This window comes from Camelus ferus, chromosome X, assembly GCF_009834535.1.
Source record: "Camelus ferus isolate YT-003-E chromosome X, BCGSAC_Cfer_1.0, whole genome shotgun sequence".
NCBI lineage: Eukaryota > Metazoa > Chordata > Mammalia > Artiodactyla > Camelidae > Camelus > Camelus ferus.
This window is the reverse complement of record NC_045732.1, coordinates 13,462,036-13,487,514: the sequence shown is the minus strand read 5'-3', so window position 1 is coordinate 13,487,514 and position 25,479 is coordinate 13,462,036. Positions and strand designations below refer to the sequence as shown.

At 61.5% G+C, this 25,479-nt stretch overlaps 2 protein-coding genes and 1 long non-coding RNA gene across 22 annotated transcripts in view; 1 reads left to right on the top strand and 2 right to left on the bottom strand.

The window, feature by feature from the left end:
• Positions 1-2,502: 2,502 nt before the first annotated feature.
• On the bottom strand, positions 2,503-10,605 carry LOC116656627 (putative GTP-binding protein 6). The gene is made up of 10 exons (XM_032474429.1): positions 10,248-10,605; positions 8,008-8,145; positions 7,373-7,443; positions 7,102-7,232; positions 6,683-6,753; positions 5,676-5,834; positions 4,892-5,100; positions 4,319-4,467; positions 3,771-3,923; positions 2,503-3,484 (listed from the first exon to the last, which is right to left on the bottom strand). The coding sequence occupies exons 1-10, from the start codon at positions 10,603-10,605 to the stop codon at positions 3,361-3,363; spliced, it is 1,563 nt and encodes a 520-aa protein (XP_032330320.1). The 3' UTR covers positions 2,503-3,360.
• On the top strand, positions 10,240-18,555 carry LOC116661817. Of its 16 annotated transcripts, XR_004317791.1 has the most exons (6): positions 10,591-13,018; positions 13,164-15,442; positions 15,891-15,979; positions 16,178-16,405; positions 16,490-16,575; positions 17,417-18,555. It is a non-coding gene; the product is annotated as an uncharacterized LOC116661817 (long non-coding RNA). The 16 variants fall into 16 exon arrangements; XR_004317782.1 differs by adding an exon at positions 10,240-10,376 and having other exon boundaries at positions 12,914-13,018; positions 13,164-16,405; XR_004317783.1 differs by adding an exon at positions 10,240-10,376 and having other exon boundaries at positions 12,914-13,018; positions 13,145-16,405.
• The window catches only part of PPP2R3B (protein phosphatase 2 regulatory subunit B''beta), a 43,099-nt gene continuing 36,074 nt past the window's right edge, over positions 18,455-25,479 (bottom strand). For 4 of the 5 annotated variants that reach the window (XM_032474423.1, XM_032474428.1, XM_032474424.1 and 1 more), the window contains exons 9-13: positions 25,303-25,392; positions 24,580-24,755; positions 23,445-23,563; positions 23,222-23,328; positions 18,455-19,307 (exon numbers count right to left, since the gene is read on the bottom strand). In XM_032474423.1, the coding sequence (XP_032330314.1) occupies positions 19,157-19,307; positions 23,222-23,328; positions 23,445-23,563; positions 24,580-24,755; positions 25,303-25,392 (643 nt within the window). In that variant the 3' untranslated portion in view covers positions 18,455-19,156. Of the gene's footprint in view, positions 19,308-23,221; positions 23,329-23,444; positions 23,564-23,615; positions 24,151-24,579; positions 24,756-25,302; positions 25,393-25,479 lie in introns of those variants that run through there. The other variant, XM_032474425.1, reaches the window with a different exon arrangement.

Sequence of the window (25,479 nt, the reverse complement as noted above, 5' to 3'; positions counted from 1 at the left end):
GCGCTCCCTGGAGGTCAGATGCGTCATTTTCCACGAGAAAATCTGCTGCTGCTTTGGGTGCTCGGTGGTCCTCACTGAACGGAGGCGCCTGAGATCCAGAAAGAGAAACTCACGGGCAGCCCCCCGGGCTGCCTCGGCCTCGAACTGGCCGCTCGGCCCCGAGGAGCTCATGCGGGAGGTCGAGTGGAGGTGAGGCTGCACATTTAATAACGAGAACGACTCAGTGACCCGCTGGATCCAACCACGATCACCTCGCGTTTGTGTCAGGAACGGTTCAACAAGGGTCAGTTTTCTCTGGGGAAAGATTAAAAGACATTAAAGTCAGCCGTGTTTGTGGATGTTGGTTACACGCAGACGGCCAGGAGGTTGTGGGCGGCTCTCGTGCTGATGCTCAGGAAGGGTCCTTAGAAATGTTACGTTGAGGACGTGCTTTTCTCAGGTCACGGTGAGGTTCCTGGAACAGCGCCTCGCGCCTCCTTCCCGTTTACTTTTGCTTTATAAATTCAAGCACCGAATCAAAGTGTGCCTCTGGTGACAACTTCGGCTCTTCCGTGGGGATGTTAAGTGAAGACTCTGTACTCGTTTTCAAGACGAGTCTTCGAGACTTTGGTATTTGAGGGATGGGTTCCCGCAGGAGGATGTTCCTGGCGGGGCGGCCTCGAGGCTGTGCGCTGGGGCTGCCGGCCCAGGAAGCAGAGCTGGCCCCGCGTTCACTGTTCACAGCCAGCGTGGTGGTGTTGCCCTGAATACAGCTGCTGAAAAAGTGAATAACCCACTGGCCAGCGCGATGGAGGCTGTTGGCTCTCAAAACCATCTTTCTGCCATCCCACATCGGATGCAGTGGGGGCACTGCTGGGGGCTGCCCCGCCCAGACCCCCTTCTTGTGATGACAGCCCCCTGACCGTCCTGTTCTCACAGCCCTGGGCACCTCCAGGCAGTGGACCTCCACCGGGAGGGGACGCTGGCAGTGGAAGGAGGGTCTTAGGAGAGTCTGGGCATGGGGTGGGGGTGGTCGTGTTCCTGTTCTCACCCTAGGCAAGCCTGAACCCTCTCCTGGGGCCCTTGAGACCCCTGCCTCTTCCCTGAGACCCCCAACCCTCTCCTTGGACCCCTGAGGGCCTCTTCCCCGTGAGACCGCGGCCCTCCGTCCCAGGCCCCGTGAGACCCTTGCTTTGTCCTCCTCGTTGGGGTCTACTTGCTAAGCTCCCACAGTGGGTGTCTGGCTCTGTGGTCGGCTCACCTGTGCCTGAGGCAGCCCTGGGCTGAGTTCTGCGCCCTTAAGTCCTTGGGGCGGGGCTTCAGGGAGTGGAGGGGGACCAGGAAGAGAGAGAGGGCGACCAGAGGCCAGAATTGACCCCCACAGTCCTTCCTTGTGCCTGGCAGACAGGGAGGAATTGAGGGGGTGGACCTGACTTGAGATTGTAGGCTGGACCTGGGAGGAAGTGGGCGGCCAAGCACACAGGAACCCTGACCGTGAGGATGCTGAGGGAGCCCCTGGGGACATATGGGCACACCCAGGGCGGACACAGCCTGGCAGACGACTGGGCTGGGACCCGGGAGCCTGGGGGCTTGGCCCAGGCAGGATGCTCCCCGCCCACCAGGGTCTCTGCAAAGCCCCCTCTGGCTCGGAGATCCCCCAGGAGCGAGTTCCCCAGGGACTGAGCCGAATGTAGGGGACAGGCCAGTGGAGCGGGTGCTGTGAGGCCCTGGCTGACTGGTCCCTTACCCTGGCCAGCTCCCACCCCTCCCAACCACACGCAGCACAGGTGGGCTGTGGGACCCACCCCTAGTTTTGCGATTGCTGGAGCCTACTCCTCTCGAGCAGAACGGGGAGGCCGTCCTACACATGTGGGTTCATGGGGGCTCTTGTCCTGTCCTGCACCCCAGGACCCCATGGGGGTGGGGGTCCCCACGTAGGTGGCCCTGCAGATGGTGCCAAGGCGCCCACAGATGGCAGCTTCCAACGGCACAGATGAGTTCTCTGTTCTGCAGGTATGAGTCCGATATCGTCCCCGGGTGACGGTCAGGATGGGCAGGGCTGGTCATCCCAGAGGCTCCAGGGAGGCCCGTTTCCTCCCTTTCCCAGCCCTTGAGCCCCGGAATTCCTGGGTTCACGGCCTCTTCCTGCGTCTTCACAGCCAGCATCTCAGCAAAGCCGTTTCCTGACTCCAGCCTCTGGTGCTGCCCTCACACCAGCCCCGACCTGACTTCTGCCTCCTGCTTAAGAGGCCACGTGTGACGAGGTGGGCTCCCTGGGGGATGGGGGCGCTCCGTGGTCCCCTGGTCACATAAGGTCGCACGCTCACACGTCCTGGGGATCCGGACGTGGACGTTGTTGGAGAAACCACTCTGTCTGCTACCCGCTCCCAGGCCAAAGTCCCACAGGACAGCAGTCACAGAAGCCAGGCAGGGAGGTTTGGGATCCACCGAGGGAGGGGCCTGCAGGGCCGTGTGTGTAACCGAGTCTCAGAAAACGAGGAAAGCTCACACACACACCCCGGATTCGCATGCTCAGAAGACGGGTAGAGATTTACTTCCAGTTATGCTGAAACTCTGGGACAACGCAGGGAACACCCCATAATGACGAATAGAAATGGAAGGAAAAAGACAAAACTTTTCCTGGAGCCCAAAGGGAAGGGATCCCTCTCACTGGCTTTCCCTTTAGAGGCTTGCAACTGTACACCCTCCCATCGCCCCGAGGTGTGAGCCTCTTTAAAAGCTGAAGGACCCCCGGCCTGTCTGCATGCCGGGGGTGTCTGTCTGGGGGCCCAGGGGGCTCTTTGCTAAGCCAGCATCGGGGGCACAGGGGGCGCCCTGCCTCCCGTCTCTGTGGGGTTGGCTCCGCGACGCAGCTTCCTGCTTGTTCGAGAAGATGCCTGACGTGCTTGTGCTTCGGGTAAAGACGACTGACATGGGTGTGGGCGTGTGTGTGGTGGGCTCTGTCTGCCAGGCCCTGTGACGAGGGGTTCCTCCTGTCTCCTCCGCGGGGTGGCTGGGAACCTTAACCACACCCCTGCCGCTCGCTGCCGTGGGGAAGTGCAAGGCCCGGCGGCTGCGAACGGTGGGCACAGGGGTCAGGGAACCTGTGTCACCTCCCTCACGGCCACGTTTTGCGGGGCCTCTGCAGGGGGCTGGTGCAACAGAAGGCTGCTTCGCAAACATGGCAAAGCTTCCTGGTGGCTCAGTCATCCCGGGAGGGAAATCAGCCTCCAGACGCTGCGACAGTCAACTGTAACTGCTCAGAGCCCCATCCACACCGACCCCTGAGCCAAGGCTGACAGGGCAGAGGAGGGAGGCCCCCCAGGGTGCCTGCTTCCCTCTGAGGCTGAGACGCTGCAGCCCCAGGCCTGGGCCATCCTTTCACTCTGGAAATAGCTTCCTGAACTTGCCGTAAGCAGAGTTGCTGATGATAACCTTGACGTCGGCCACCCCGGCCTCGGGCATCACGTCCAGCGCCTGCACTGTGGCCTCCCTGTGCAGCCAGCTGGGAGGAAGGCACGTTTGGTGTGAAGGGGTGACCCCAACAGAGTCCGGGAGCCCCCACCGAGGCGTCTCATTTCTCGGCGAGGGCATCGCGACACCCCCAGTGTGGACAAGTGTGCCGGACACCTGGCAGGAGCTCACCACAGGATTAACTCAGATTCCCTGCAGGTGACACAGCTGCTCGGCATCCTGGTGTCCCTGTGGAGCCGCCTTACCCGCCCCCGCAGAGGGCCCGCCCTACACAGTGATTCCCTCCCCACCCCCTCCTGCCAAGCCCCCCCACGCACCTCAGCTGCGCCCCCGCCAGCTGCACGCGGAGGGTGAGGGCCCGTCTCCCCGTGGCTCTCAGAACCGCGTCCTCCAGCTTGGCCTTCAGCTCCTCCAGCCCGAGCCCCAGGAGGGCGGACACGGCCACAGCGTGTGGTCCCATGGGGCTGTGCCTGTCGGGGTGCCGGCAGACCCCGCTCAGTGAGGGGGCCCTGGGCAAGGGGCCCTGCCCCCAGCCCCACTGTTATGGCCTCTGTTTGTCCAGGTGAGGACATGGCCCTGCCAGAGGCTGAGAGCAAGGGATGGGGAGAGAAATGCTGAGCTGAGGTTGGGCTGAGATACGGGCAAGCGGGGAAGGGGTCAAACATGCCGCTCTGCCAGGTGTCGGTAACCCTGGGTTGACCCGCTGCAGGTTGGGGAGGGCACTCTGAAAGCAGGAGCGGGAACTCCGAGAATGTGGTCACCGTCACCAGCAGGACAGCCTGTCCTCATCTCCAGGGGCACCCGGAGTCTGCTGTGGGGCAGGGTCCGGTGGGTGAGGGCAGCAGGCGGCCGGGCGCACACTCACCCGGGCACCAGGTCCACCTTGTTGTGCACCTCCACCATGGAGTCCAGGAGCGCAGCCGGCAGGCGCAGGCCCCGCAGGGCCGACAGGACGCTGGCCTTCTGCTGCTCGGTGTCAGGGTGGCTCACATCTCTCACGTGGATGAGCAGGTCCTGGGACCAGACGTGCCAGGTGGTCAGAGTGCTCGGGGTCCGTGGTGCCCAGCCCCACCAGGGAGGATCCTCCAGACTGAGGACAGGCCCCAAGGGCACCACTCACCCAGAATGGGGTGGAGCTGCCCCCATGGAGTCCCTGTGTCCTAAGGGACGAAGACGACAAAGCTGGCCCACAGTGGAAGGAGTCCCCAGTGGTCCTGCTCCCGCTGTGTTGTAGTGAGGGACCTGGCCCTGTGGTGTCAGATTGAGGCACCTGCCCCCGCTGTGTTGTACTGAGGGACCTGGCCCTGTGGTGTCAGATTGAGGCACCTGCCCCCGCTGTGTTGTACTGAGGGACCTGGCCCTATGGTGTCATGCTGGAGGGACCAGTTCCCCTTTGCTGGCATTTGAGGTCCTTGAGCCCCAGCCCCTCCCTGCTCACCGAGTGGGCCACATCCTCCAGGGTGGCAGAGAAGGACTCAATGAGGCTGTGGGGCAGCTGGGAGAGGAACCCAATGGTGTCCATGTAGATGACTGTCAAGCGGGAGGGCAGCGACCCCGCGTGGGCCGTGACGTCCAGCGTTGCAAACAGCTGGTCCCGAGGCTGGACTGCGGCGTCCCCTGTCAGGGCCTTGATCAGCGTGGTTTTTCCTGCAAGTCAGTCACAAGGGGGTGATGTGTCTCAGGCCCCTGGCATCCCCCACTGTCCATGGTGGACCTGAGGGACTGTACACATCTGACCACAGGCCTCCGGGGAGTGAGCCGGGCACTCGGAGGGTCTCTGAGCTCAGAGGTCTCTGCAGGGCCGTTGGGTGCTGTGTGTGGCTGTGTAGACACAGACGGCACCATGCAGGCCTCCTGGATAAGGGGTAGGCGCGGGGCACGGCCTGTGTGGACGGTGGTGAGGGTGGAGACCGGGGTGACGTGTCTGTGAGGTGGGTGTAGACAAGAGTGAGGGTGTAGATGGGGTGATGTATGTGAGGGGGGAGGCAACCATGTAGATGAGGGTGCTGATGGTGTTGGGTGGGAGCAGCATGTCTGTGGGGCGGGTGGCTGTCCATGTAGACAAGTGAGGGTGTAGATGGGGTGGGAGCAGCATGTCTGTGGGGTGGACGGCTGTCCGTGTAGACAGGGGTGAAGGTGTAGACGGGCTCTATCTTGACGGGTTTACAAGTGGATTCTCCTAAAATACAGCAGCCCAGGCCCAGGGAGGGGCCACTCCTCACCGCAGTTTGTGTATCCGAGCACGGAGATCACAGGAAATTCCCGCCGCCTCCGCTGCCTCCCCAGGAGAAGTCTCTTCCTCCGGAGCCTCTCCAGGGCCCTCCGAATCTTGGCTTCCTTGTCTTTCAGGAGACGCTGTTGCACCTGCAGGAAAGATTCTCCTAAAAACACCCAAGATGATGAGTCAGCGAGCAGATACGGGGGAAAGAGGCAAGAGCCACAGAGGTGCCTGCGGGGCCGTGGACAGGCACTCTCTCGGGGCCACAGGGACCCCCCGGCCTGCTCCCCAGGCAGACGTGGCCCTTCTGTTCTGAGATAGCTCTGTCCTGCTGACCTCTGAGGTCACCTGGGCTCCCCTTTACCTGGGAGGAAATAAGACCCTGACAGCAACTCAGAAGGGCCCCTATGCATCCACAGCAGGATGGGTGAGGCTGCAGACACATCCACGTCCCGACCCCCAGGACCTGCACACAGAACCTCTATGGAAATGGTCTTTGCAGATGCAATTAGTGAAGGACCTGAGAGGAGGTCCTCCTGGAGGAGGTGACTCTACATCCAAGGACAGTGTCCTCAGAAGAGACAGGAGAGGAGAGACGCAGACACAGAGGAGACGCCACGTGGAGACGGAGGCAGAGACGGGAGGGAGGCGGCCACCAGCCCAGGGATGGACGCCTGGAGCCCCCAGAAGCTGGAAGAGGCAGGAGGGACCCTCCCCTGGAGCCTCGGGAGGGAGCGCGGCCCTGGGACACCTTGACCTCAGACGTCTGGTCTCCAGGGCTGGAGGGAGGAAGATTCTTGTGATTTCAAGTTCCTGGTCCGTGGTCCTTCGTTACTGCTGCCCCAGGAAACCACCTCAATGCCCTCTTTTGTTTGAATGTGACCACATATGAGGCCCATATGCAGCCCCTGCCCTGTCTGGACCTTTCAGGGATGTTGTCCCCTTTGTAAGGGTGGTGGCCGTGACAACCCCCCTTCTGAGCACCCAGGGACGAGAGCTCGGACTCTGTACCTGATCCCATGATGTAGCGAGAGCCTCTGCCTCGTCCGTCCAGGGGGGCACCATTGTTTTTCAGGTGAGACCTGGCGTGGAAATGGGTCAGCTCAGGAGATTGGAGCACATGGCCATCCAGTGTCAGACTTGAGGAGGGGGCACACAGAACCCTGGGGGGTTTCTGGACTGAGGGGATGGGCTTGCTGGGCCATCCCTCCTGCATGGGCCTTCACCGGCCGGGACAGAGGGTCCATCACCAGGGTGACATTCCTCCCTCGTGGGCGACGTGCCCCAGCAGACACGCTGCTCAGACCTGCCGCCCACAAGCTCCCAGTCCCAACGGCCACACTCCGCCCTCACCACACCTGGCAACGTCCTAAATTTGTGAAAACAAGAAGGGGTCCATCATCTCTCCCCAGCCCAGGCTCTGCAGGCACCTGAGGAGGGGGAGCTCGGCCAGCGCCACCTGCAGCCGGGCCTCCCTGGTGCGGGCGTTGCCCCGGAAAATGTGAAGAACCACCGTGAATCTGTCGAACACCCGCATGCCCCAGGCAGCTTCCAGTTCTTTCTGGAAGAGGAAAGAGAATAAGGAAGTGAGGGATGGAATCTGCGGGGACACGAGGCCCATCGTGACCTGTGTCCTCATGGCAGGATGCTGACCCACTCCGTCAGCCACTGCGGGTGGGGAACAGTGAGCTTCTGAGGTACCTTCGTGGGCGTCGCCATCCTCTCCACGTTCAGAAAGACGGCAGTGATTTCCTTGGACCCTCTGATCTTCTCTAGGAAAAGAGAACGGCCCATCAGAGGTCCACATGCCCACAACGTCTGTCTGGGGACTGACCTTGCACTTTGGTTTGCAGTGTTCCCCAGACACCCCGATTCTCTGAATACAATAATCAGAGCACGCGGGTTGGGGGTCAGGGAGGATTGTGTCCATCTTCAGGGGAGTAGGTCTCACACACGGAGGTCACGTGACCTCATGGAGACTGAGTGGACATTACACTTGGGGTGAAACAGACAGGAGGTGAGCACGCCTCTCGGTGCGTCTGCAGGGCACCCTGCTGTAAGCTGTGAGCTGGACAGCAGAGTGGGGAGGGGACCCTCAGGGTCCATGGAGGGCAGGGGTCACAGGGAGGACCCACACCCCGGGGCGGCTGGGCTGGGGCTGCAGGGCTGACTTGTACCAGATTCTAAATGCTTCAGCTGGGCCCTGGGGCCTTGTTTAAATTCTGACTTTTCAATCCAAGTTCCCTTGAGACTAGTTCCACCCAGCCCAGAAGGACAGCCCATGCTTGTTCTGATTCTAGGAGGGGATGGGGACAGGACACGTGTGCTGGACCCACCCGTCAGGTGCTCCAAGGTTTCTTTGCCAAAGATGAGCTTCCTGTCTGGCGTTTTGGTGGGCACCACCATCGTCTCCACCACCGACCAGCCATCCAGCGTGTGCACCAGCGCTCGTGCCTCAGCCACCTGCCACTCAGCTGTGGGGGGAGACAGGCCAGTGTGAGGGTCACTTCCCAACCAGGTCAGCCCTGTCCGGTGCCCTGGCCCATATGCCCCGCAGGGACGGCTTCCTGCTGCCTTCAGGACATGAAGGTCCCGAGAGAGCGCCCGAATCCGCGTTTCCTCAAAACACAGCTCTGCTCTTCTGGGCAGATTGTCAGGAAGGGAGAAGACGCCTGAGCAGAGCCGGAATGCAGGCCCGGCCCCGTATGTTGGAAGTGGGGAGTCTTCTCCTTGAGGACTCCTGGTCCCTCAAGACCCACTCAGCAGCATTCCCTTGTGAGGCTCCCCAAGGGCCTGCGGAAGCTGCTGCCTCCCTGCGGGGCAGGCTGAGTCACCATGGGGATCCTGTCCTGGATGACCAGAGCCTAGTCCTAGAGGCTGCCCCTTTACTGAGAAAGCGCCCACTCAGGGCCCCTGACTGAACAGACATGTGGAGAGGGGGGCTGGGAAAGGCAGTGTCCACTCAGGGCAGAAACAGAGGGCACAGGGCACATGCCATGGCTGGAGGGCCACTGTGAGCTGCCCCGTCCCAGGTTCTCCCCTCGACAGTCCCTCCAGAGGGAGAAGGCAGAGCAGAGCAGGCTGAGACCCGTGCTCTGGGCTGTGCAGGCACGTGGGGCTTGGGGGTCTGACCGGGGTGGATGGGGCTGCCGTGGTCTAGAGGGGCCGGGAGGACAGCTCTGCAAGCTCCCTGGTTCCTCCTCTGGTTAGATGTGGAGTAAGTGCCTCGAGCCCCACATGAGATGTCTCCCTTCTGAGCCTCCCACCCCACCCAGGAGGCTGCGCCGGAGCACAGAACCTCAGAGGAGCGGCCCCACCCTGCTTCAGACACCTGGGTGCTGCCATCTCTGTGGTCACCTGACCTGCCTCAGGGCACATCCAGGACACAGGTGCGGAGTGGAGATGTGAGCGACGAGGCTGGTGGGAAGGAGCCAAGCGGGCTCCAAGGCCAGGGAGCGCGGTCCCCTTTCCTCTAGGAGCTGGGAGCAGGGTCCCCCTTCCTCTGGGCCGTGAGAGGTGCAGTTTTCTGGGGCGTGACTCCCCATGGCCCCCGGCCTGCCCCACTGCCACCTTCAGGTCACTCAGGTCAGGTGCTTGGCCTTCCCTTACTTCCGTCCTTAAACTTCGGGTATGACCCATCAGCAAACCCCACCGGTGCTCTTGCCCGACCCCCACCATCCAATCCCCAGATCCATCCTGAACCACTGCGCAGCTCCCCTGGCCTCTCTGCTGCTGCCCCTGCTCCTTCCAGCTGCCTGTCTGGGGGTCTGCGCCATGGAAGTGGCTCGGCTCTAACAGCCCCCCAAACAGCCGGAGGACCCAGGACGTGGTCCCTCAGGAGCCCTCTCTGGACACTCTCCCTATTCATCTGTGGGGTCTGGCTCCCCAGGCCATCGAGGACCACCCTGGCGACACGGCCCCTCCCCGCCCCTGTCCACCTTCCTGCTGGGTTCTGGACATAGCGGGCTCCTGCCTGGCCTGTCTGCTGTCCCCACAGCTTGACCAGGGCGGGAACAGAGTGGGGTTGCTGACGGGTGCAGGCGATGTTTGTAGGCCCCAGGCAGATGTGCACTCAGGGTCTCGGCCAGGTTCACGGATTCTGCAGCAGCGGGCGTGTGAACACGTGTGTGCACAATCTTTGGGCTTCGGACTGAGCGCCACAGAGTGAAATGCGGGTCGATAAAAGGCTCAAAGCTGCGGGACACGCCATGCGCACCCCGGCGTTGGTTGTTGGGTTCTTTTCCTTTACGGATGGGAGACTGCAGAGGAGCAGGTCAGAGCGATAATCGGGGACGCAGCGGAGAGGGGAGGGGCTCCGGATCCGTTGTGTGCCCCGGGGAAGGCGCCCTGCCCAGAATTAGGATTTCCAGACGCGCAGCAGGGGTGCGGCAGCCGTGAGCTGACGGGTTGTGGTGGTTCAGTTCCACGCCCCCCCCAAGTCCCCGCCCCAAAGCATCGCCCTATTGACGACAGCCCTCGGAGCCCCGCCCCACGAGCCCCGCCCCCAAGGCATCGCCCTATGAACACGAGGCCTCGGAGTTCCTCCCCCACAAGCCCAGCCCCCGGTCCCGGTCACCTCGGCTTCCCTGCGGCTTTCCGGGTCCGCACTTGACCTCGGGGTGAACTAAGCACACGCGCTGGGTCCCCGCCGGCAGCAGAGGGTCCCTTCTCAGCAGCGCCTCCTCCTTCTCTTCCTCATCTTCAGGTTCCTCGTCCTCCTCCTTCTCTTCTCCAGCCCGACCTTTCCCGCCATCCGCACGTGGGCCCGGCTCTGCAGCCCCTCGCCCCTCTGGGCCCCTCGGACCCTCGCGGAAGGCTGCGAGCGCGCGCTCGGGACGGGGCGGCAGCGGCGGCGCGGCCCTCGGAGCCCTGCAGCCCCGAACCACCCGGGAGAGCCAAGTCCCCGGGCGGACGGCGGCGCGCACGGCCCACATTCCGCGCGCGCCCGGACGCGGTGGGCGGGGCCCGTGCTCCCTGCGGGCTGCCCATTGGCCACCCGGGTCACGTGCTCGCCGCCGCCAGATCGGGGCGGGCGGGGCCGGGAGGCAGGCTCCCGGCGCCACTGCCGGGGTCCGGTTCTCTTTGGCCGGGATGCTCGCGCTTATCGCCCCCCGCCAGGTGCAGCCCCCAGGTCCCAGACCCTGCCTTAAGAGGGAGTCTGAGGGCAACACCGGGGATCCTGAACTCTGCCTTAGGGGTTCCAGTGCAGTCTGGGTCCCAGACCATGCCTTGGGGATCAAATCCCATCCCTTGCGGTCCCAGACTTTGCCTTGGGGTCTGGAATCTAGCCCGGCGGGTATTGTGAACACTTCCTGAGGGCTCCAAATCCAGTCAAGGCTCGGAAGTCTATGTTGGTAGTCCGACTGCGGCATTGGGGGTCCAGGCCAGTCCTCGCAAATCCGAAATTCTGCCTTGGGGCTCTATGTCTGCTCTGGAGATCCCGAACTTGAACTTGGAGTCTCCCATCTGGCCCTGGGTGGAGGGGTCTTAAATCTGCGTTGGTAGCCCAAGTATGGGAGTGCAGCCCCAGGCCCCAGACCCTGCCTTGGGGCAGTCTGAGGGGGACCCAAGGGGTCCTGAACCCTGCTTTGAGGGGGTCCCATCTCATCCTTGAGGGTCTCAAACCCTGACTTTGGGGTTCCATTCCATACTTGGTGATCCCAGACCCTGCCTTGGGGGTCTGAGTGCAGCCCTGGAGATTGGGAACCCTGCATGGCAGGTCCAAGTCTGTCACAGTGCATCCTAGACTCTGCCTTAGGGGGTTGGAGTGCTGCCCTTTGGGTCTTGGACCCTGCCTTAGGGGTCTGAGCCCATCCCCAGGGACCCCTGACTTTGCTATGGGTGTCCGATGCTGTTCTCCCTTGGGGGTCCCAAATGCTGCTTCGGGCTTCCCAGTAGGGGAAGGAGGGGCTCTGAAGGCTGAGTGCTTCCCTGGGGGTGTGAGTCCGGACAGGAGTCCCAGGCCCTGCCCTGGGGGCCCACATCTGGCTGGCAGGTATGGCTTTGGAAATGATAGCCGAGCCCACAGCACTGCAGACAGTGGGAGGTGGGCTGGTTCCGAAGGAGCGGCCCTCCCATTCACACTTACCAGTTGTATCCTCTTGGCAAACCTCAAAATGCACGGTGTTGAGAGGGTCACACAGAATCCCAGCTGCCTCTTAGGAGTTCTTGTTTTTACAGGAGAACAGTTTTAATTGAAATGTTCCTTTAGTGTCTGCAGAAAGCCTTTCTGGTATTTCAGGAGATGATGTTAAACCACATCATTGTAACAGAGAAGGAGGGAGACCCCAGAGGAATGTAGAGAGATGTAGCCCGAAATGGGGTTGCAAACACAACTCCCCTTTAGGAATGGGTGTAGGGGATGAGCAGGAACCTTTAGGGCCAGGACCTGTCGTGTACACACCAGCTAAATGTGATCAGGCTGTGCAGAATCCCAAGTTTACATTGAGACGGAGATTGTTAGCCTTGAAGGAAATGGGTGAACTCTCAGGAGTCCTGACCCAGTGTTGTCAGTGGATCCAGGCACAGGTAGTAATTCCTGGGGGCCATTTCCCTGTGGATAGGGTGAGAGGTTGAATTAAAACTTAGAATAACAAGTTCACGAATCTGTGAATTCTGGTGGCCGGTACCCTTTTGTGGCTGGTCCCTCCTCAATCACAAAGGTGGTAGACAGCCAGGCAGCAACAGGAATGTCCACGAGCGGGTCATGTTAAAACCACATGGTCCTTGGTCCCAGCAAGAATGCCCCCGGGGGGCTTCTCTGAGGTGCTGGGGTCCCCCAGAGGGCTTCTCTGAGGTGCTAGGGTGCCCCGGAGGGCTTCTGTGAGGGCTGGGGTGTCCTCAGAGGGCTTCTGTGAGGGCGGGGGTGCCCCCGAAGGGCTTCTCTGAGGTGCTGGGGTGTCCCCGGAGGGTTGGCTCTGAGGTGCTAGAGTGTCCCTGGGGGGCTGGCTCTGAGGTGCTGGGGTGTCCCTGGGGGGCTGGCTCTGAGGTGCTGGGGTGTCCCTGGGGGGCTGGCTCTGAGGTACTGGGGTGACCCTGGAGGGCTCTCAGTGTCATCCTGCCTACCTCATTTTACCTTCATCACCTGTGTAAAGACCCCATCTCCAAATCCAGCCACATTCTGAGGTCCTGGGGGTCAGGACTTCAGCAAGTAAATCTGGGGGACATAATTCAGCCTATAACAGGCATTTTTCTGCAAAGAGTGAGACTGTGAAACCATGTGTTTTACCGAGAACATTTCAGGTGCTGATTGGGTCAATGCGGCTGATTTGCATTGTCATGGAGACAGAAGGCCATTTCTGACCACTCACCGGAGTCTGTGCTCAGGGAAGGCAGCTGCTGTGCACGGTAACTTTCCGCCCTGTATCTGTCCCCGCAGATGCACGTTCACATGAAGTGTGTCTTGATGCTGAGGACGCTCTATGAGGAACGGCAATAATCTGTGAAACTGATCTTTTTTCCTGTAAATTCAAGGTGTGTTTTACCTTCTCAGCCAGGGCCCCTCTGCCTGGCCTCAGCATCCTTGCAGTGTCTTGCTGGATTTGTGGAAGTCAGGCTGGGTCACCGCCGGCCCCGCCGGCCACTCCTGAGCACGGTGCCGGGGCTGCCGCACCCTAAGGTGAACAGGATGCTTGTGTCCATGTCTGAGTCCAGGGCCATCACCCCATGCTGCGCGGCTGCCCGATGGGTGTGCACCTTGGCCACGGGCCTCCGAGCATGGGGTCAGGTTTGAGCCAGTGCCCCCCACAGGTCAGCTAGGCTCTGACATGGGAGCCTGAGGGAGTCATGCCTGCTGGATGCTGGAGGGTGGCTTACCCTGCTAGGCCAGAGAGATTCCTGACCAGACACTCACAGCAGTGGGTCGTCAGTAAAATTTACAGGGCCCGAGGGGCCGGCCAGAGCTGTCGGTGGATTAGTTCTCGCTGGAGGTCTCGCTGTCCACACCAGGCACTGGAGGGAAGCCCCACTTCCCACAGGGAGGGCAGGCTCTTGTGCTGCCCACTGTCAGCCGGTGCCACACACAGACTGGGGCCCATGGTCAGCTGGGAGCAGGGCCCGGCCTTGAGGTGCTGCGTCCACACGGAAGCCCTTTGTAAGGAGTGAAGACCCAGGAAGGGCGAGATTGCGTGTTCACTCCAGGTCCGAGGGCAGGAGGGCAGTGTGGAAAGGCTCTGAGGGCAGCGCTCTGCCTGGGAGATCAGGACGCACCTCTCCTCCAGGCATGGGGAGGACCCCTTCCCTGGGGGTCAGACCCCTTTGTCTGGTAACATCAGTGTGCCAAGGTCGTACTTGGGTGGTGGGCCCTGACCCCTTCGCACGTCCGTCGTGTCTGGTTCCTGGTTCCACGGCCCCGCTGCCCTTCGCAAGGTGACCTCTCTCAGGACAAGTGTGCATGCACAGGATCCCCAGTGTCTCTCTGGGGAAGCTGAACTCTCACAATGTTTCAGAAAAACCAACAAAGCCAGGAGCAGCCATGGTGCCTGCTGGGATGGAGGTGCTGGGGGTGGTGACTCAGCACGCGGGGTGACCGCGTGGCCAGCGGGGATCCAGGACCCCTTCGTGGGAGGGGCTGCCATGCAGACTCACGTGTGGCCCTTTGCAGGAAAGAAGGGAATCCGGCTACGTCCGTGTGGGAACCCTGGGGGCGCACTGCTGTGTCCGAGATGCCGCCCCCAGTCCGAGTGGGATACAAATCCATTCTCTTTACCCTCCAGAGTTAGTTTATCTCCCAGGTGGGCCTCCCAGGACAGCTTGAGGTCTTGAGACCCAGCTAGGGCTACGTGGAAAAGAAGACGCAGACACAGGAGCCGCGGGGGGTCAGCCCGTGCCCTACCTCCTGCTTCTGGCCCCGCGCACACACTGCCCTCACCGCACACTTGGGCTGGGCCTCCCTCCTGATGGGGAGGTGAGCACCCGTGGGACTCAAGCAGCTGACCTGGCTCTGTGTAAGCGCGCCTCCCTTCCCTGATGGCGGCTCCCAGGATGCACAGTCTCACATCCAGGCCCCCAGCAGAGTGACTGCCCGTGTCCGAGCCCTAGCACCTCTCTCCTCCGGCCTGATGTGCATTGTGGTCTTGGCCACTTGGCTTGAGCAGCGGGACTGATAGAGCTGACCTCACTGTGGGGCCACCAGACCCCAAAGATTTAAGGATTCTGGGTCCCCCAGTGTCACCCAAGGGTGCCATCAGGTGATGGTCTTGTTCCTAACCCGTCTGCACCTGTGGCTCTCACCTGGTGACACTTGTCACTGCTGGGGACATTACTGGTTGTCACACTGGGGATGGGGTGCTCCTGGCATGTGGTGGATCGAGACCAGGGATGCAGCTTGCAGTCCACCCAGCCTCATGTCGGTCATGAGAAACCCTGTCTAATATGGACGCTTTTTTATTATGAGTAAAAGTAGATTTCTTCCGAGATGTACGCTCCATTGACAGGCTGTCTCAGACACAGAAGAAAGGCGGAGAGATGCGGGGTTGGGTGCTTAAAGTCCAAGTAGACACACTCAGAGTGCGGGCCGTCCAGGGAGGCAGGGGAGCAAGAGGCCTGACGTGGAGACTTTCTATCAAAAATCTATTATCCATGTATCTGTCTATCTGTTATCTGTCAATCAATTATCCACCATCCGTCTATCAGTTATGTATCTGTCAATCATCTGCCCTGTCTATAGAAATGGTTCATAACTGGGGCAGTTTTAACCCACAGGAGACACTTGGTGATGTCAGGGGACATGTCTGCTTGTCACAGCAGGGGAGGAGGAGCTGCTAGCATCTGGTGAGTGCAGACCAGGGACTCTGCACCCGACACCACCCCCACAGAGAGTCATCTAGCCCCAGCGGTCCCTGGTGCTGAGGGGAGAGCTGGGCCCTGGACTAAGGCAGGACTCGAACTTGGGACTCACTGGGCTGCCCCGTGTGTTGGGGGAAGAGGGGGGACCCAGGGCTGGTCCCTGTGTTGCGGGTGGAGGCGGGGCCTGGGGGCAAGTCCGCGTGCGGCCCTTGGGGGCAGAGCTGATTCCTGGACCGGAGGCCTGTCACCGTTGGATGTGGGGTGTCCTGTGGCCCCAAAAAGGTGCAGTCTCCCTGCTGGGTCCGAGGTCACGTCGGGCCCTTCGGCCCCACGGCGACTAGAACAAGCCTGCCTGTAACAGCTGCTGGGCTTCCTCTGGAAGGGTGCTTTGTGGATGACGTGGACGGGCCACCAGACCGCTGACTCCTTTCAGGTGCTCGGGGCTGCTGTGATGTCTCCCTGGGCGCTGTCATATGCTAGGCCTAAGCGTGGACAGGCTGCTGGGCAGGGCTGGTGACTTGGGTGAGTCTCCATCCCTGAGGGGAGGCCCTGGTAACCTGCGGAGCTGAGTGGAGATGCCTCATCCCCACTGACCTCAAGGCAGGGCTGGCCGTTGGGGGCCACTGGTCACACAGGGTCCTGCCTTGGTCAGGGATGGGGGCTGCTCCCCGGGTGGGTGGCCGTGTCCAGACCGTGCTGTCCTGGTGGGATGTGATCCAGGGGCACCTCCTGCCACCCTGGGAGCCCGCGGTGGCCCACAGCTCAGAAGAGGAGACTCAGTGGAGTGTCAGAGAGGCCACTGGGGCTGCGTTCTGGGGCCGGCCCTCCATCCGTCTCCATCAGGCTCTGTGTCCTCCTCCACCAGCGTCCAGCCCGTCCCCTCCAGGGCTCCAACTCTTCACGGATCTCCAGCCTCCATCTCTGAACAGGAACTGATTCCCAAGACAGGTGAGTCCCTCGGGGGAACTGTGAGGGACACGACCTGTTCCTGGCCTGCCGGCTGAGGGTGGGGACTGACCTCTCCTCCTGCAGCACGTCTCTGACATCCGCTTCTGTCTCTGAGGACTCTGAGCTCTTCCACGGAAGCCATCAACGTGGAATCTGTCCCCGCCCAGGGGGTAGGTCCCAGGCTGGGGCTCTGGGCGGTTCGTGGCTGTGTGGGACGCTGGCAGAGCTGGAGCGGACACTGGGGGGGCCACGTGGGTGTCACCTCTTCTTCCCCCAGGCCCTGGGTGGGGGAGGCAGGACACCCAGCCACTGGGTCTCCCAGGTGACAGCAAGGCCGTTGCCCCAGGTCGGGGTGGGAGGGGTTCCTGTGCACGTCCAGAACCAGGGATTCGGGCGCTGGTCACACTGACCCGAGGCCACCATGCGGAGGATCACTGGGTGCCTGCCATGTGGGCAACGCCCTGGGGACTGGCCTGGTTGTCTGGGGCCCAGGCATCCAAGGCACCACCCATGGTGCTCTGATCTTGATGTGGACTTAGGTCACACGGGGTCCTCAGGTGTGTGTCCCTGGGCCTATGTGGCTCAGAACACTGGGTTTGGGGCTCCCTGGGGTTCCCAGTTTCTCTCCTGGCTCCTACCCAGGACCCTGAGCCTGGGCTGGGACGGTGCTGCCCGGGGCCCTGGTGCGATCTGTGGGTCTGGGACAGCCCTTGGAAGGAGGAAATGCTCTGGGCAGGGTGCTCTGGGCAACCCTGCGTGGTCAGTGCACCGGCCGGGGGGCTCTGGGCAGAAGTGTGGCCGGCCTGCGGGAGCATCTTCCCCACTGTCTTGGCCTCTGTGTCTTGGCTCATTCCTCTAAACAGCTGTGGTGGGCATGGGATCCCATCATCTTCCTGGGACTTGCTCAATTATCCCTGAGTTGTCTGGGGACCACCAAAGAGGTGACCAGGCTGCCTGTGTCCATGCGTTCGTCCATCTGTGTGCGAGCGCACATCCGTACGTGTGTCCTAGGCTCCTGGCCTATCTGTCCCCAGGCGAGTCTGACTGGAGTGACCGACACCCACCAGGACTTGTGGTGGGAACTCCTCCATCGCCTCGTCCATGACCCCACTCAGCCATGCTCAGTGGCCAGTGTGTGTGGATGACCCGGGCCTCGGGTCCCTGAGGCCGTGGGGCAGGTGATGGTGACAGTGACCCTGGCCACCCACACCCGTGGATCTGACCCCGTACTTGGGGACAAGGCGGTGTGGCTGTCGACTGGGGGCCCACCTGCCGCAGCTTCCTCACTGCCTGACCGCTGTGCTGGGCTGGGAAGGCAGGGCCGGAACCAGCTCTGCTCCTGTCTGTGGAGCTCAGCGTGAGGTCCTGTGCATCCTTAGTGGTCCGGTGTGGTCCTGTGTGCTCCTGTGCGTTCTTTGTGGTCCTGTGCGGCCCCTCATCATCCAGCTCTGCAGACAGAACCCAGCACCTCCTCTCTGCCCTGGCCCTGCTGTTGGAGCCTCTTGTGTCCCGTGCTGTGGGCCCAGCTGCTGGACAGAGAAACTGGTTCCCCAAGGCCTGCTCAGCGCCCAGATGATCGGACGGCCTGCCCAGGCCTGGGCAGGGGTGCTTGTCAGATGCCTCCCCCGGACGTGCGGGGCCGCTCATGCCTGTAAGTTTCACGTTGGTGCCAAACCATGAGCCGTCCTGGACACGGGGGTGGCCTGAGCAGACCTTGGAGGGCGGACGCTGGGGTCTTTTCCACTGTCCGTAGGGGAGGGCCCCACCCTGTCGTGCACAGGCCAGCACTGACCGCGGGAGAGAACGGCCACCGGGGTGGTGTCAGGAGCACTGTGGCTGGAGTGCAGGCCACATGGCCAGACCGCTGGTCACACTGCTGGGGGCTCTCGGGTCCCAGGGCCTGTGACCCCCAGCCCGCTGGCCTCCCGACCCCGAGGGCCGTCCACACCCCTGCAGTCTCCCCCAGTAACGCCCCTATCCGTCCCCCCGTCCGTCTGTGAGCCGTGTCCAGAAACCCCGGTGCTATGTCTGTCTCCAGCTGAGCCTGTGGCTGAAAATCCTCAAATTCTTTATTTGAAAATACAAACGTGATCTCATAAAACATTTTTAAACTGCTCTGCACAGCAAATAAAAGTTAACTTTACATACTTTGTACATTTACACAAAAACGTTCAAATAAGCTCACGTGGGTGTGGCCTCAGTGGGGAGGGCTGGGGCTGGGGTGGCGCCCCCTCCCAGACACCTATGCAGGACAGACGGAAGGTTCTGGGGCTGCACCCAGATGCCTGTGCAGGACAGACAGAAGGTTCTGGGGCTGCAGTGGGGCCGGGGCTCCTGGAATGTTCCTGACTACCCCACCCAGCCCCAAAGTTCGAGCACATCACGTGACCCTGAGACCCACCCTTTTGGAGCAGACTGGTTCCCTCCAGGGTGAACCGTCAGCCGGGACCAGGCTGAGTCTCGAAAGACATTATCTAGGGAGCTGGCCAGTGGGGCGAGACCATCATGATTTTCAGGGGAGCCCAGGACTGTGTCCCCTCCCTGCCAGGCTGGCCTGGGCTCCTGGACGAGTGTCGGCCCCTCCGGGGGTGGGGCGGGACACGCACCTCAGCGCCCACCTCAGCCAGCTCCCGTGGTGAATAAATAAAAACCTACCATCCCATACAAACGCACTCATCTTCCGTAAAACAGCTCAACAGAAGCCGCTGCGTCCAGCAGCAGGAGGCGAGGACGGCCCCGTGGGTGGGCGGGTCACAAGGGCTGCAGGTCGTCGTCCCCGCAGCCACACTCGTACAGGTCCACGGCGCCCAGGCCAGATGGCGTCTCGAAGAAGGGCCTCTGGGCCAGCGGGGACCGCAGCACGCTCAGCTTCTGGTCCACGGGGCTGAGCTCGGCCTCGTACCTGCAGGGAGAGCCAGGTGAGGACATGCGGTACCCACCTGCCCCACCACGGCCACGACACGCTGCCAGGGGCCCCCACCCGACGCACAGCTCGGGTGCTGCAGACTCGGCCGCAGACACACTGCTGAGCTCTACCAGTGGGAGAGCCGGCACCTGCTGGGCACAAGGCCCTCCAGGAAACGGGAGGAGGCCCCTCGCCCCCACTCTGCAGGAGGCCAGCATGACCCGATACCACGACGGGGCAGTCACAGGAAACTGCAAGCAGCCTTTGCAGGGAGAATCCGAGAACGCACAGGAAGGAAAACAGACCACGGCCAGGTTTCTCATGGGGACGCAGGGCTGCTCCAACCATCAAAAAGCACTGAGTATCATCCCCTGTGCCACTGGGTGACAGGTCAGTGCCACGGACAACAGGTCAGCGCTGTCCCGTGCCCCTGGACAACAGGTCAGTCCCATGGACAGAGAAGTGCTGTCCTCTGCACCCACAGGCCAGGCCACCCCTGCACCCACCCAGCACCCACTCACGGCCGAGCTGGATGCTCCAGGCAGCACATGGGGAAGGAGGAAGAGGTTGTGGGCAGGAGGAAGGGGGCAGAGCTGCCCCACACAACAGACTCGCTGTCTGTGAACAGAAAATCCTAGAAGCTACGGAAAGGCCTAGAGACTTACTGCATTTAATAAAGCTGCAAAATAAAAGATGAATAAACCTCCAACAAGCAGCTGGAATCCAAACTTTAACAGTAACTTTTCAACACCAGAAAGTATGAAGTCCTTCAGCACAAACCTCATGAAATGCACACAAGAGCCGTACCCTGAAAACCACAGAGCGCTGATGGGTGAGTCGGGCGAGACCTGAACAAGTGGAGGGGCGCATGGTGATGGGTCAGGACACTCTACGTGACTGAGACGCCCCCCTGTCCCCACCAAGCTCACTCCTTCTCAGAGTGCAGCACAGCGCTTGTACAGACAAACAAGCTTAGCCTTCAACATCCACGTGAAAACAAAGGACCCAGAACACCAACAGTGCATTGAAGACTGCTGGCAGGTCTCACCGTGCAGCAGCCACGTCACCACAGAGCTGTGGAAACCATGGCCGGGCGGCCAGCGAGGACAGTGGCACAGATGGTCAGCGACCACGGTGCTGATGCTCAGCATCTGGAGACCCAGCCGAGTCTACTACTCACATGGGAGGAAAGCAGCCAGGGTGACCCGAACAGGTCTGAGCAGGACCAGAGCCAGAGGCTGACCCTGGAGCCACGGGGTCAAGACTGTGTGGTGCTGGGGGTTGGACAGAGGTTCCTGTCAGCAGGACGGAGTAAGCTCACACAGAGGCCTCATGTGCATGGTCAGCTGATTCTCAGTACAGATGAAGCCAGAGTCTGTGCAGGGAATGGACACCCACGTGCATGAGACACCTGGGACAGACCTCACACCCCACAGGAAGGGTCTCTCAAAGCAGGTCACAGACCCAAGTGTCAGGGGGACAATGCTAAACCTTCCAGAGCAGAGACTGGCTCCCCCCAGGGTGGGTGGGGGCTCTCGGGCCCCGGGCCTGTGACCCCCACCCCACCGGCTTCCCGCCGCCAAGGGCCGTCCACATCCCGGTCCACATCTCCCCCGGCGACGCCCCATCCGTCCTCCTGTCCGTCTGTGAGCCACGTATCTGTGGATTAGGCGGTGGTCTCTCACATGACACCAAAGCACAGCCCAAAAGGCAAGCTGATAAATGGCTGTCCATCAAAATGAAGATATCTCCCCGGCCATCAAGACACGAGGGAAAGAGAATGAAAAAATGCAGTATAAATGGGGAGAGAACATTCACCCCCAACCCCATCCAATAAAGGACTTGTGTACAGAGGACAGCAAAGACAGCTGAGACTCAGATCGAAAGAACAGATCGTCCGTGGTGCAGAGGGGGCAGGAGACATGACACATCACGGAAATGGGCCAACGGGGGCACAAAGGTTAAAGCCACATGAGATACTGTGACAGGCTTCAGACTGGCTAAAATTTAAGACACAAAACCCCCTAACCATGCCCACAGTCGGGAGGTCATGGAGCCACAGGAACCCAAGACCGCCAATGGTGGGGATGCCACGTGGTGCAGCCATGGGGATCGGGGCTAGGTGGCTCCTCCTGAAGGTGACAGTGTCTACCACGTGACCCAGAGCCTCCCTCCAGGTGCTGATCCAGGAGAAACATGCACTTTCATCCCCACAGAACCACAGCTGCTCACGTGTGCCTGAAACTGGACGCAGTGGAGACCACCAGCGCCCATCGCTGGGGAGGATGTGGCCAGTTCTCCGAGCCACGGACACCATTCAGTGTTAGTGGGATGCCCTCCACAGGCATGACCAGATGCACACGGGCTGACCTGACCCACCCAGTGACGTGCATGGGCCTCAGATGCCCATGCTGAGAGCAAGAAGCCAGCATGAAGGGCCGTGAGATTCCACATCTGTGACTTCCTAGGAGAGGCTCAACTGCTGGACCAGGAACAGAAACTCCTGGACCAGGAAAAGAAAACCCCAGACCTGGAACAGACAATCCAGACCAGGAACAGAAACTCCTGGACCAGGAACAGAATCTCCTGGACCAGGAACAGAAACTCCAGACCAGGAACAGAATCTCCTGGACCAGGAACAGAAACTCCAGACCAGGAACAGAACCTCCTGAACCAGGAACAGAAACTCTGAGACCAGGAACAGAAACTTCCAGACCTGGAACAGAAACTCCAGACCAAGAAGAAACTCCTGGACCAGGAACAGAATATCTTAGATCAGGAACAGAAACTCTGGACCAGAAACAGAAACCCTGAACCTAGAAACTATAGACCTGGAACAGAATCTCCCTAGACGAGGAACAGAAACTCCAGACCAAGAAGAAACTCCTGAACCAGGAACAGAAACTCCTGGACCAGGAAAAGAAAACCCCAGACCTGGAACAGACACTCCAGACCAGGAACAGAACCTCCTGGACCAGGAACAGAATATCTTAGACCAGGAACAGAAACTCTGGACCAGAAACAGAAACCTTGAACCTAGAAAGTCCAGACCTGGAATAGAAACTCTTGGACCTGGTACAGAATCTCTGGAGCAGGAACAGAAACTAACAAGCCACATATCCAAGGGCTGGGAGTGGGGAGGAGTCTGGGGTGAGGCAGTACTCTTCCTCCTGTCACTTTGAAACCCCTCTGGGTTGAAGTCGGAGGGCCCCTGAACAGGCAGCAATGCTGCTGCCACACTAAGACCCCTGTGTGGAGGCCCCCTCCCCAGAGGCAGGGGGGTGAATCTCAGACTGGGTTCCACTCCCGACCATACCTGCCTGTGCGGCGCACACCCTAGACCAGGCACCAAGTGGCCATGTCCTGGGAAGAGGCGACCTGGGGAGGCTCCTGGCCGCCCCCTGATGTCTGCGACTTCTGCCCAGGAGGCACTGTGCCCCTCAATCTGCCTGCCAGCCCCATCCTCAGAGAACAGGTGGAGCTCTTGGGAGACACCATCCAGGGACCCTGCCAGGACCCTTCGAGGAGTCGGGTGGTGGAGGGACTGACTCGGAATGAACACCTCTGGGGGTCCAGATGGAATGAGGTTTGGGCAGCCAGCAGGGCAGTCGTGAGTGGGGGTGGGGTGAGTGCCCGGGGACAAGGAAGGCTCTGAGTCCTCGGGCCTCTGCAGGTCCCCACTCTCCGTGGGTCGGGGGCAGCAACACCTCGGGGACTGTTCCCGGAGAGTGGCAGACGAGGGAGCGGCAGGGTGGAGGGGCGCAGGTGTCTCCCGTCCAAGCCTCAGGGCCCTGGGCCTGCAGGCTCTTGAACCCATGACACTTGGGGAGGTGTCTCTGTCCCGCCTGCCGACCACCCCCGCGTCCCTGTCGCCCTCCTCCCTCCAGCCTCCTCCCTGTCCCCGAGCTTACCCGTCCTCCCACGGCTCCCCTACAGCCTCCTCAGCCACCAGGATGTCGTACTCCTCCGTGGCGTACCGCTCCCAGTCGGACAGCTCGGGGCCCTCACTCTCGCTCTCCTGCGGGAAGCGCTACGTCAGGCAGGGCGGCGCCGCGCCTACTCCCGTCTTCCCGGGCCCCTGTCCTCCCGGGTTCCCGCTCCCCGGCTCCCGCGCGCTCACTCCCGCGCGCTCACCCTGAGCAGGGAGACCTGCTCTTTCTGCTCGTGGTCCAGGTACTTCTCCACGTTGAAGAAGGTGTCGAAGAACACGTGGGCGAGCCTGCAGGCCTTCAGGTCGTGGAGCGTGATCCTCCCTGCGGACGGCCGGCGGGACGTGAGGACCAGCTGCCCCCGCCCCCCCCCCCCCCCCCCCCCCCCCCGTTTTCAGAAGCCGCGTCCGCTGTGCATAGCGACCCGCCTTTAGAACCCCGAACCGCAAGCGCTCTGATGCAAACAGGGAACGCAGGGTTGTTCCCAGCGCGGACTGAAGCCCGGGGCGGGAGTGGGACTTGGAGCCTGGCGCAGGGGGGACCTGTGTGCCCCGGGGGGGGGGGTGTAGTGGTGGGTTGGGTGGGCGTAGGGGCCAAGAGACTCCGCTGCGGGGGTCGCACCCTCGGCCTCAGCGCCAGGACCCGAGCTGTCGCAGAGCAGAGGAAACCCCAGTCAGACAGCAGGCCCAGGCCACTGTGCCCAGGCCGACCCCTTACAGCACCTGAGCCCAGGGCCTCCAGACAGGACATAACACTGATTGAGCATCTGTGTTTACACCGAGCCTCCTCTCACACTGGAAGGCATCCTGGACCCCACTTGGAAGCACCTTCTCGGGTGAGAGGCGTCAGGATGTGCTTGGTGGGTCTCCTGCTCCCAGGTAACCACACACCCCCAAGAGGCAGCACAGGGCCTGGATGGGGGGAACCGGGGTAGCTGACCCTCAGCACTGCCCCACACTGGTGGTCCCGAACGTGGTCTCCCCGCTGGGGAACGGAGAAGCACAGGCAGAGGCACGGGGCTGTGGGGCCCGGGCCTCCGCCCTCTTGAGCCCAGAAGCGTGTGCTCACCCACAGGATGGGACCCGTCACACGTGATGGCTGAGGGGCAGGAGGCCTGGGACACACATGCTGTGTCCACCCCAGGAACCCGCCATATGACGGTGCGGATGCCACACGAGATGACACGCGCCCTGCCCTGCAGCAGCTTGAGGTGGGGATTGCTATTCCCCAAGGGGGCATCCCCCTCACACCCCTATACAGGGCTGTCCTGTCTCACCGAGTGTCCCCTGACAGGGTGTCCCCCCGTCTCAGGGCTGGGCAACCCCGTCTCAGGACGTCACCTTCGTTCTGGGGCTTCACCAGGTCCAGCATCTGGCAGAGACAGTCCTCGAAGGGCAGGGCCTCAATGGCCATGCTGTCCAGCCGCCGGCACTGCTCCTCATAGAAGTACTCCAGCTCGTACATGGACAGTGCCCCGTCCCCGTCCAGGTCCATGCAGCGGAACCAGTACTCGATGCTGTGGTCACAGTGGGCTGTGCTCAGCACGACGCTGGACAGACCTCCTGGGAACGACCTCCACCCAGTGTGAACCCCCCTACCCAGAGACAGACCCCCTGGGAACCACCTCCACTCAGTGTGAACCCCCCCAGGGACAGACCTCCCCCCGGGAACCACTTCCACCCAGTGACAGACCCAGAGACAGACCCCCTGGGAACCACCTCCACCCAGTGTGAACCCCCCCCCAGGGACAGGCCTCCCCCCGGGGAACCACCTCCACCCAGTGTGAACCCCTCTACCCAGAGACAGACCCCCTGGGAACCCCCTCCACTCAGTGTGAACCACCCCCTCCAGGGACAGGCCCCCCGACAGAGAACCTAGGGTGAATGCCCCTGGACAGACCCTACCTGGACGACCCTGCCCATTCTGGACCGTGCCCGAGTCCCACCCGGGACTGACCTAGCCTGGATGGACCCTGGGCGGCACCCTTTCTCAAGGATAACCACCTGCCCAGGGCTTATAAGTCTTCTCCCAAGGGGAGCCCAGGACACCTGCCAGACACACACCTGGTCGGGGTTTTCTTGTCTTCTTCGGAGATCAGAAACCAGACAAAGTCAGCGTAGCTTATTTTTCCTTCCTTCTGCACTTTTTTACCTCTGGATTCAAGGCCGGAATTGAGAGACAAAGACCAGGTCAGGGAGAAGCAGCCTGAGGTGCAGGGTCCCTGCCCACATCCCACTGGG

What these genes read in the sequence shown, in the direction of transcription:
- LOC116656627 (XM_032474429.1), bottom strand. Translation starts at nt 10,605, where the DNA reads ATGTGGGCCGTGCGCGCCGCCGTCCGCCCGGGGACTTGGCTCTCCCGG. An exon ending in TGGAGGATGTGGCCCACTCG is followed by an intron (nt 4,468 to 4,891) that starts GTGAGCAGGGAG and finishes GTCTGGTCCCAG; the next exon opens with GACCTGCTCATCCACGTGAG. An exon ending in AAGGTGGACCTGGTGCCCGG is followed by an intron (nt 3,924 to 4,318) that starts GTGAGTGTGCGC and finishes GCACCCCGACAG; the next exon opens with GCACAGCCCCATGGGACCAC.